Source organism: Vespa crabro, chromosome 17 (assembly GCF_910589235.1).
Source record: "Vespa crabro chromosome 17, iyVesCrab1.2, whole genome shotgun sequence".
Classification (NCBI taxonomy): Eukaryota; Metazoa; Arthropoda; class Insecta; order Hymenoptera; family Vespidae; genus Vespa; species Vespa crabro.
Genome location: NC_060971.1, coordinates 2,848,326 through 2,860,825, shown reverse-complemented (window position 1 = coordinate 2,860,825; position 12,500 = coordinate 2,848,326). Strand labels below are relative to the sequence as shown.

Genomic DNA, 12,500 nt, shown 5'->3' with positions numbered 1-12,500 from the left:
CGGGCGTTACAACTTAATCACCTGAGAAAATTGAAATCACGAAAACGCGTCTGCCGCGGCAGAGAGTCGCCCGCCACCCCGGGGGGATGGGGTGGGGTAGGAGGATGCTCTAGGGATGAGTGGGGAAAGAAAAGGAGGGATGGGAGGGAAGGGTGTGGGGGACCGAAAATAGAAGTCCGCCAGGCAAAAGCCACGCCCTAAAGCTCAAAATGGGATTGGGTATGCTTTACTAGTTGGTCCCACCTCTAACGTTGACACTGCCAATGAAGAGAGCCATGCCAAAATGTGTTTTTCCTAAGCATAAGACCACGTCGTCGTATCTAACCGTGGAAGAACTTCGAGGAACTTTGGCGCGTTTCGCATAAGCGCCGACCGGAAAAGACGACGACAACGACAACGACAACGACAACGACGACGACGAATACGACGATGACGATGACGATGACGATGACGACAGTGGTGGTAAGTATATCGTTTACTTCTAACGCCTAGCTACGAAGACGACTGTAGCTCCTAACTCTAATTACTATTGCTAGCTAACTCTAGTGATGCTGACTCTACTTGCTGCTACTACTAGTACTACTACTACTATTGCTACTATTACTACTACTATTACTTGTACTCTATTGAGTACTACTGATAGTACTCTTTTTCTCTTTCGGTATATTTATTATAACGTGGCCAATTTAGAGACAACTTGAAAAGTTTAATTGGACCTTCCTACAACATGATTCCCTTAAAGTTATTAAACTATCTAAGTTCTTTAAAGTTTAACGTTATTCCAAATAATTATGCTTCAATGTCTTTTCGATATGTTATTTATTTAAACGTATATTTGTATTAATGTAAATCTATTCGAGTGATGTTTGATTATATTTCTTTTTCACTTCCTTTTTCTTTTTTTTCTTCTTCTTCTGCTTTGTTCTTTTTCTTTTCTCTTCCTTTTTTTTTTTTTTAAATATCTGTAAAACTCCACAATCGTAATATATTATTTCAATGTTATTAATTCGTCTATATATGTTTTATTTTAAATTAATTTTTGATTGATATATATCTAACGAAATGTCAATGTTTAATAAATATAAGTTATAATATAGTTTAACATATCAGTATACTCGATATAATTATCGCCAATATGCTTTATTACTAGAATATATTACTATGTATACTGTGTTGCAAAATAATTAAACTTCAAAGTTAAAATTGGTTATTTAAATGAATATTTAAGTTAGAATTAATTTATAAAACTGTTGTGGATTTTTTTTTTTTTTTTTTTTTTTTTTTTTTATAAATATCTGTAAATCTCCTTAAACATCGTGTGTTACTTTAACGTTATAAATCCTTATATCAATTATATTTTTAATTAATTGTTAATTCTTATATACAAAACGAAGTGTTAATGTTCGATAAGTTATACGTTTTAAATTAACATATCAATATAAACAATGTAATTGCAATTAATATTCTGTTATTATCAAAATATATTTACTATATGCACCTTTTCACAAATAATTAAAGCTTCGATATTATCATTGGCCACTTAAATAAATATTTATGTTGCAGTAGATTTGTAGAAATGATATAAATCATCATTTTTTTCTTATTATTTTCTTTTATTTTTTTTTCTTTTTTTTCTTTTTTTGTTTAACTTCTCTAAATTTCCATAAACATCGCTTATTATATCGAATTCATGAACTCGTATATCTATTATATTTTTAATAAATTATAATGTAGTTTAAACGATATAGCAATCCTATAGTAATCATAAAATACAGTATAATGTTATATAACATAGTATAAACTATATAAAAACTGTATATAGTATATACCACTACTTGCTATAATTGCTATATTATATGTTATAACTAAGGACAATTAGAGTATACTGGATTAAATATGAATATATATAAATATAATTATCTCTAATAATTTTCGAGTTGTACGTAATTTCATTTGAAAAGAAAAAAAGAAAAAAAGAAAAAAAAAAAAGAAAAAAAAAACATGAAAACAAAAGAATTATATCTTATACAAAACTTAATCTTTATCTTCATCGTTTACTTCTAAATAACTTTTTTATTTTTATATAAATAAATAAATAAATAAAAAGAAAAGAAAAGAGGATAAAAACACGTGAGAACAAAAAATTTACGTTTAAAAGTAAATCTAAAAAAAAAAAAATGTAACCATCATCATTCGATGTATCTAAATACCATTAAGATTTATTTTATTTTATTTATATTATATTAAATATTTTTCATATAAAAAGACTTACCTTAGCAAAGTCAATTTTTAAGGTGCAACAGCCAGAATATATGTCCGCCCCGTGAAGCGTTTCTTTTGCTCTTGTGGCTGATTCTACCGAGTCGAACGTGATTACGATTGAACTAAGTTAAGGAATATATAAATATAAATATAAATATAAATATAAATATAAATATAAATATATATATACATGTACATACATATACATATATATGTATAAATATATTATAAATAATTGAATAAAAAATAAATCGGCTTTTAACATATAGAAATTAAACGTATGTTAAAATTAACATTGAAATATTTATGAAACGCGTGATTATTATGTTTCGATTAGAAAAAAATTATCGACAATTTGAACATATTTTAATTTAGGTCGAACGAAAGGTTATTAAAAAAAAAAAAAAAAAAGAAAAAAAGAAAAAAAAAGAAAGAAAGAAAAATGAAAAAGAAAACGCATTTAGAAAGGATATTCCACCATGGCTTGAACGCCGTTCTTCTTGAAGATAACGATGCGTTGAACTTGCCCGCTGGGCGCACTGATGGCGTGTAGAACTTCCTGTAACGGAAAAGAAGAAAAGAAAAAAAAGAAGAATTAAAAGGGAGGAAAAATAAACAGGTTTAGAAAGATTTCTATACATGAAGTTGTAAGAAAAAAAAAAAAAAAAAAAAAGATTGAAGATAAAGTATGATGAATTGTATTTCTAAAATGGGTCGAAGAATAAACATGAGTTTACATTACACAACTTTTACTGTTTAATATTTATTCTTTCTCTCTCTTATTATTTTAAAAATTATTATTATTGACGGTTGATTTTCCTCTTTTTTTATTTTTATTCTTATTTTTTTTTCCCCCTTTCTTTTTTTTCTTTTTTTAGTTCTATTTTTGACTCGTTCAATAGACCATTACAAATTTATTACCATTAATAACGTATCAAAGTATTTATACTGTTAAATATTTATTATTTGAAAATTATTATTATTATTATTATTATTATTATTATTATTATTATTATTATTATTATTATTATTATTATTATTATTATTATTATTATTATTATTATTATTATTATTATTATTATTATTATTATTAATGAATTAATTAATCGTTTCTTTTTTAATTCTAATTTCAACGTTTACAATATGTCCAAGTTTTACTATTAAATATTTATTATTTGAAAATTATTATTATTATTATTATTAACAGTTGATTTCTTTTTTGATTCTAATATTTATTAGCCGAATATTACATCAATATTTAACCAGATACTTCGTATAATATTTTCGCAAAAGAACAATGTATCTCTTCGAGCAAAATTGTAGCTTCGGTTCGTCCTCTGTGTGAACAACGTAACGCGTTCGGAATTTTAAGGAGGTATAATAAATCAGCGAGGTAGACGAAGTAATAAAATAACACGTAAAGCAATGTGAACACGGTAGACCTAAAGCGCAAAATGCACTTAATGCGATCGCATATATAAAACATACGAATACATTTTATTAGTCATGATTTCTTTGTGTTAAAAAATGAATTCACCGTTCTCTTTCTTTTTTATTTCTTTCTTTCTTTTTCTTTTTTAAAATTCTCTCGAAAATTAATTCGAACTTTTCACCCTGTGCGTTCCGACAGATTTGAATGTTAAAATGCATGGAAAAATAATTATAATTTTTTACTTTCATATTTACCTTCAGTATGATTTATATTGTTTTTCTATTATCAATGAATTATAATCGCAATAATAATAAATAATTATATTTATTATTCATATTATTTATGTAATTTATTTATTTATTTATTCCTTGCTAAACATTTGAAATTTTCAATTTTCATAAATAAAAGATATTCAATTAATAATTAATAATTAATACACGAGATTGCATTTAATATTATTCCATTAGAATTATCAGTGAAATACTATTTCTAAGAGAATTACTCTAACGTATGTTATTAGCTCTCTGTAACGTAACGTAACTTTAATATCATTTACTAATACAATCTTCATTCCTTTACCTGCTTTGGTAAAATAACTATATTCATAAAGTAACTATATTCAATTATAAAAGTAACTATATTTCTTTACTTTATCGTCAAATTAATTAATTAGTTCATTGATAAAATTAATGTTTATTAAATACAAATTACATTCAATATATTACAATTACATATAATATAATATTTCCTATATATATATATCAATAATTTATATACGGATTTTTTTTTTCAATATTACTTTAATTTTCACGTTACACAATTTGTTCTTAGGCAGATAGAAAAAGAGACAGCGAGCGAGAAAGAGAGAGAGAGAGAGAGAGAGAGAGAGAGAGAGAGAGAGAGACAGAAAAGAGACAAAAAATTAATTTGCAGAAAATTAAATGTTACGATTACGTTCTTATATAAGTCAAGTATAATGCAGGACTATAATTTTCATATTCTACAATTTGTTTTTAGAGAAATAAAAAAAATAAAAAAAAGAGCGAGAGAAAAAATGAATTTGCAAAAGATTAAATGTTGTAATAAATAATCCTTCATATGTCATATAAAATATAAAATTATAATTTTTACGTAGTAGAAATTGTTCTTAGAAAAAATAGAAATAGAAAGAGAAAGAGAGAGAGAGAGAGAGAGAGAGAGAGAGAGAGAGAGAGAGAGAAAGAAAGAAAATTGATTTGAAGAAGATGAAATATTACTATTGAATCCTTCATACGTCAGATACAATGTAAAATTATAATTTTCACGTAATACAAATTGTTCTTAGAAGAATAAAGATAAAAAAAGAGATAGACAGAGAGAGAGAGAGAAAAAGAAAAATAAAAATCGATATAGAGAAGATTAAATAATACGATTGTATCCTCATATATCAAACATAACATAAAGCAATAATTTTCACACTGTACAATTTATTCTAAGAAAGATAGAAAAGAAAAAAAAAACAGAGAGAGAAAGAGAGAGAGAGAGAGAGAGAGAGAGAGAGAAAAAGAGAGACAAAAGAAATTGTTTCACAGAAGATTAAATTTTACGATTGAATTCTCATATGTCAGAAATAATGTAATTGGAAAGATATATGAACTAGAATTCCACCGTAAATTTGATATCAGAAATGTAAAGTAACTTAAATAACAGTTAAGAGTAACAAAAAGGCAGAGAAATAGAGAAAGACAGACAGAGAGACAGACAGAGACATAGAGAGAGAGATAGAGAAATAGATAGATAGATAGAGAGAGTAAGAGAGAGAAAGAGAGATAGAGAGAGATAGAGAGAGAGAGAGAGAGAGAGAGAGAGAGAAAGAGAAAGAGAGAGAGAACGTAGGTTAAGCTTTCCGGACGAGTACCACCCTTAACTAATGATCATAAATTCTCTAAGGCAATGCCATTCGCGCGACTTCACGCGTTTAACTTCGGCCCGATTCTAGACGTCATTTCTCACGAGAGGATCCACCAAATGTTACGCAAATAGAAATCGTAATTGTCTCGAACGAAAGTATATGAACCCAAGGAATGTTAGATATATATATATATATATCGTCGAAAGCGCAAATACGATATATATATATATATATATATATATATATATATATATGTATGTATGTATATCATTGAAATGTAATAGTAAAATAGGATCCCACGTAGTCTGCTCTGGAACGCTAATTTATGTTACCTATCTCCTCTCATTCCTTCCCCTAAGGAGATCTTGCGTTAACTTTCAGCATGACGAAATGAATTAGAATGACAAGGGAGATGAAAATTAAACAAAAAAAGAAAGAAAGAAATTTTTAACGGATCGAAACGATTTAAACGCGCGTACAATTGTTTCATTTTTTCTCATTGGCAAAAATATCCATCTTTTTCTTTCTACCTTACTCTTCTTATACATCGATTTTATTTAATTTCATTGACACGATAATATTATATTATTTCGATAACGACTACTCGAAGATAAATTATTTTGTTTTGTATCCTTTATTTTTCTCTTTTTTTTTTTCTTTTTTTTTTTTTTTTTTTAATATATTATTTTTTCGTAATAAAACATTAAAATAACATAATATATATTTATATATACATTTTTTTTATATATTTATATATGCAAATATGTATATTAAAATAAAGAAAATAATTATCAAAAAAGAAAAAAAAAAATGTCGAAGAAATATTAATAAAAATTTTGAATCAGCAATTTTTAAGCAGATTAAACGATACGAATTGTTCTACAAAAGACCTTTCATATATCCTTGCAATCGAAATAACTCAAAAATTTTTTGTTCTTTTTTTTTTCTTTCTCTTTTTCTTTTGTTTTTTTTTTTTTTTGCTCTTGAAATCTCTTAGACATGAGAGACATGTAATGTTTTAGAGAAAGAAGGAAATAAAGAAAAAGAAAAAATAAAAGAAAAAAAAAGGACAAAGAAAAAAAAAGAAAAAAACCGGCAATACTAAAATACGAAATGACCAAGAAAAATAAGAATGATGATAAAATAAGAAAAAAAAAAAGTCTTCGCTAAATACGAAAAGGCAAATTCATTAAAGCCACTGTTACGCTTTGTTTTTTTGATCTACCTATGTAAGTTTATCCAAGGAATCGTTCAAGATTCATTTCTAAACATTTCCTAAAAAAAGATAGAGATAGCGATAGAGAGAAATAGAAAGAGAGAGAGAGAGAGAGAGATAGGGACTTCTACCTGTGGTAACTGGCCCAAGTAATCTCGATTTTTCGAAGCGCTTTCGCACGACAAGCGATGACACAGCATGGCCTCTTGCCAAATCTGCTTTTAAGCCACGAGAGACCTCATCATCTCTCTCTCTCTTTCTATCTATCTATCTCCATCTGTCTCTCTCTCTCTTTCTCTCTCTGTGTGCGTATGTGTATATATATATATATATATATATATATATATATATATATCTTTCTTTGTCTCTCACACCCTTTTATATTGGTAATTTCCGTACCATTGGCAAACCAACTAAGGTAACGCCCGTCAATCAACATACGATTTCTTATTAGACGAAGCTTTGTTTAAATATCCTCATTTCTAATCTTGACCACGGTTAGTGACGGTCTTTGCTAGAAAGAGAAACTACGATGCTATGCAAAATGACGTTTGAAAGAAACCAAAAGGAAGAAATCACCAACAATCGGTTAACACAATATTGAAAGATTAATTACCTTAATGTTAGTTAAATTAAGTGTCATATGTTTTGTATTTTTATTTGGATTATTATACGTTAATGATAAAAGAAGAAAAATTTTTTCTTCCTTTCTCCTCTCTTTCTTTCAGTCTATTCTTCTTTTAATTATTACAATAAATTTTATAATATTTATAATTAAATATCCAATAGTAATCGATAATAATTAATAGATATAAGAGATCGATATTACGATGATTAATATAAGAACTGTTAATATTTTTGTTAAAATATTTTTGTAAATATAATAATTGGATGTTTTTTTTTTTTTGAATAAATAATCAAATATTTATAATAAACAAAAACGTAACCCAAACACTACGTATAATTATTTATACTAATCATTTTTATATTACATATTAATATTTTATAAATATCGATAAAAGTATTCACGCTCGTGTACATTGAGTATTTTTTATTTTACAAAATATTTATCATTAATTGATAAAAATATCGAATAAATAGAAATAATTTGTATAATATGTATGCCATATAATTTTTTGTCCCTAAAATATTTCATTTAGAAAAAATTTTCTATTCGCAGGGATATTGCATTAATTTGTTTTACGAGTAATAAAGGAACAAAATTTTGAACAGAGAGAAAGGAAGGAAGAGAAAGAGAGAGAGAGAGAGAAATAGAGAAGAATACATATTTTAAAAAGAGTTAAAATTCGTTGAACGTCGATATTCAGCTTTGAACTTTTTTCTATTTTTCTCCACGAATATCACGTTATTCTACATTTTCAAATGGAATAGATATTTGTCTATTTGCTCGTTTATTTATTTATTTATTTGTTTGAATATATTGGCTACCCTCCTATCTCTCTTTTCATTTTCAAGCTTCGTTTCTCTCGTCAATCTACGTTTATAAATCTACGTTATAAAACGAGAAATCAACCTCGAAAAGCATCGTTTATTAATCGATCGTTGTTCGATACACACAAGCGCGAGCGTTCACATACATATATACATATATACATATACGATGAGAAGAAAGATAGTAGACAGAAAGACCAACAGATACACACACACATACACACACAAACACACACACAGAAAGAAATAGAGAGAGAGAGAGAGAGAGAAAAAGAGAGAGATAATATATATATATATATATATATATATATATATATATATATATATAAACTCCATTATATATTAAAAAAAAATATATATAAACAAAAATAATAATAATAATAATAATAATGGAAAATATCAATACGAATCCAACGAACGTTTTTGCGGTGTACCATTTAATCGATATTTCATCGAGTTACAGTGCCTTGAAGCTTAACGTACTATATAATTGCAAAATAATGTTCTTTTTTATCTCCTAAAGAACAACGTGCTTCAAACGATTACATATTCATAAATGTACAAAAAACAAAAACAATATAATGAAAAATAAATGATAAATTGAATTGAATAAAATGAAATTCAATAAAAAAAAAAAAGAAACAAATAAAAAAAAAAAAAAAAAAGAAGAAGAAAAAAAAAGAACAAGGAAGAAAATTAAATCAATGAATTCTCATTGATCCATGTATGTATATTAATCGTGATAGTTTCATCGAAGCACTAATTATTTCTTCCTCATATCCCTTTCCTTTTCCTTTTTTTTCTCTCTTTTATTTATTTATTTATTTATTTATTTTTTCTTTTTGTTTTTTTTAAATTGTTAATAATACTTTCTCGAGGCTTAAAAAAGGAAAAAGAAGAAAAGAAAAAAAGAAAAAAGAAAAGACTAACTTTCTTTTCGACGAATGGTATGTATTTTCTAAAGAAGGATCGAATTCAACGGACAAGTTTTTCCTTCGTCGCAACAAAAATCACGATTTTTTTTATCTCTCTCGCTGTGATTTCTCCTAGTCTTGATTGACCTCTTTCATCCATAGTTATATACTTACATATGTAGTTAGAAAATCGTTTGAAATTCTCTCCGATCGTAAAGAAATGTAAAAATCGATATACGATATGCGATTATACGTACGTACGTACATACATACATACACACATACATACATTATTCATACATACATGCATACATAAAAAGCCAACCAAAAGCAAAAATAACGTTGATCGTTAATAATGAAAATGTAAGCCTTTACCTCGAATATAACGATTAAATGTGAAACGTTAAATTTAAAATTACGTATGTTTTTAATTTTTCTTTATGTATATTTTTATACCCCTCCCCTCCCCCCTCAAGAAAACTCATGTCGAATTTTAGAATTGAAATATCACGTAATAAATTATGTCATGTTACGATCAATTTTACTGATCCCAATTTCCTTGAATTATAAATTAACTCTCGATACTTGATAACTCATTTCCTGTTTTTCTTGTTTTCATTAGTCTAAGAAAAAAAAAAGAAAGAAAAAAAAAAATTGTATAAAGCAATGGAAAAAAAAAAAAGAAAAAAAAAAGAGACAAAGAAAATTAATAAAACATTTTAATACTTGGATCTAACGAACGTTAAATCCTTGAATGTGAGAATTTCAATAACGAAACTATTTTATTTACGATTAAATTACTATTTTTAAAAATTCTTTTTCTACAATAAAGATTTCTAACATTGAAGTCATATTTACGATGGAGTATTCTTCTAAATATATGTTATCAAACACATACGTGATATATTATACGATTATATTATTTAATATGTCATCTTTTGATTATATTATTTAAAAAAAAAATATATATATATATATCAGTTAATTTTGCGAAAAAGTAAATTTTCTTTTCTTTTTTTTTTTTTTTTTTTTAAGGTCATATTTTTTTGCTCTGATAAAAATTCATTATTACTATCAATATTATGTTTATGACATCAAACGAATAATATTGACTTTTAATTGTTTTAATATTGGCTTAACAAAAGAAACATCCATACTTCTTAATTTATTATGTTTCTATATTTCAGGATCTATAATATAATATTGCAAAAAGGGGAAGAATAAAGAAAAAAAGAAATTCGAATATTATTAACCCTTTGCACTCGAAGTTTTTTTTTTCATTCATATTACCCAACAACTCGAAGCAATTGTGAAAAGTGAAAAGTGAAAAGATCATATTTATATGTAAATTAATGATATACGCATTAAAAGAAAAGTCATCGTTGTATATTATTATTGTCTGCTGTTATCGAGAACATAATTATCCGCGAGCCGTGACCGTCATTTGTTACCAAAAGCGAAATATCCTATAAATAGTTTTTACGATTTGTTTTTGTTCTTATTATTAAAAACTGAAAATTATTTGCATTGTCTCCGTAGCGGAGCCCTCGCGAGTTTTAAGACAAATTTCAAATGGCTCCGCTCCGGAGCCCTCGAGTGCAAAGGGTTAAAAGTACTAAGTTAGATTTTAAAAGGAATGAAAATTAAAGTAACACGAAATTCGCAGAATTTGAATGATATAAAAATGGCAATAAAGTTATTATGACGAAAGGAGAAACGAAAAAAAAAAAAAAAAAAAAAGAAAAGAAAAAAAAAAGAAAGAAAGAGAAAACGATTACTATAAAAGCTTTTATAATTAATATATAGTTTTTTCTTTTTTTTTTTTTTTCTTTTTTTTTCTTTTTTTTTCTTTTTTTTTTTTTTGCTTGATATGGAAATAAAAAAAGAATAAAAAAATAACGATACTCGATATAAATTTGATCAATATATACATATTTTCGAATTGATTCGAATTACGATGAATGCCATGAATAAAACCAATTTTTGTTAGAAAAAGTAAATGAAGTATGAAACATAAAGCATACTTAAATTCAAAATAATTGAATTTTTGTGACTTCAAAGTTAAATGACTTTAATGATTTCCTCCCTCGTTTTAACTTTTCTTAAGTTTATTTTCTTTTGTTTGAATAATATACAAAGTTTGAACATATTATAACCAGTTTTCCAAGGATTCCTAATCGAACGTGGAAAATCTTTGATCTTGATATATGGTATCGTTATGGTGTTCGACACGATATAAAATTCGCAAAGCCACGTGTCTCATGTAAAAAAAAAAAAAAAAAAAAGAAAAAAAAATAACATGACAAAATGATCGAACAAAGGCAATTTAAAAAAGAAAAAAAGCAAAAAAAAAAACAAAGAAGAAAGTAGAAAGAAAAATTATTGCTCAAATTTTTCTATTATGTTAACTATTATATTTTTTTTGCTTACTATGAAACTAATGAAAAAAATATTAATAAAAAAGAAGATAATAAAAACAAAAACACGAAATAAATTGGAATAAATTAAATTGTTTCAACAAAGAAAAAAAGAAAGAAAAAAAAGGACAAAAGCAAACAAAGAAAACAAAGAGAAAATCGAGAGAGAAGATAAAAATGATATAAACAACGGGGAAGTCACGACATCAAAGTGAAACAGTTTTTCACAAGGTTAAAAAAATAAAACGAAAAAAAAAAAAAAAGAAAAAGGAAAAAAAATAAAAGATAACAAAAAAAAAAAATAGGATAGATAATTGAGCGGTTACGACTTCGAAGTTTGATAGTTTCTTTTACAGAAAATTAACGAATAGAACAAAACAAGACATAAAAAAAAACTAACGAGTAAAAAATGAATAAACAAAATGAAATAAATGATAAAAGAATAAAGAATTTCGTAGATAATCGAAAAGTCGCGACATCGTGCTGGAGTCCTTTTTTTTTTTTCTTTCTTTTCTTTTTTAGAAGGTTAATAAATACAACAAAATAGTGTACGTAAGAATGCCAAAAAATCAAAAAGAAAAAAAAAAAAAGAAGAAAAAAATGAAAGGAAAAAGAACAACCAAAAAAAAAAGAGAGAGAAAATAACATAGACAAATCGAGAGATCGCGACATCGAAGTCGAATAGTTTTTCAAAAGAGTTAACAAACAGAACGATCGGAAAAGGAAAAATGAAAAAAAGAATCCAAACGAAGAGAAACAAAAAGAAAAATAAAAAAAAAATAAAATAAAATAAAAAAAGAGAGAGAGAGAGAGAGAGAAAACAACATAGACAAATCGAGAGGTCGCGACTTTCGAAGTTGAATATAGTTTTTCAAAAGGTTTTTAACGAACGGAACAAAACGCAAAAAAAAAAAGA

General features: G+C 26.0%; 1 protein-coding gene across 3 annotated transcripts in view; it reads right to left on the bottom strand.

The window, feature by feature from the left end:
- LOC124430212 (heterogeneous nuclear ribonucleoprotein L) overlaps window positions 1-12,500 on the bottom strand; it is a 105,474-nt gene that overhangs the window by 61,574 nt on the left and 31,400 nt on the right. For all 3 annotated transcript variants that reach the window (XM_046976461.1, XM_046976463.1, XM_046976462.1), the window contains 2 exons: window positions 2,736-2,821; window positions 2,273-2,369 (listed from right to left, as the gene is read on the bottom strand). In XM_046976461.1, coding sequence (XP_046832417.1) covers window positions 2,273-2,369; window positions 2,736-2,821 — 183 coding nt within the window. The remainder of the gene's footprint in view (window positions 1-2,272; window positions 2,370-2,735; window positions 2,822-12,500) is intronic.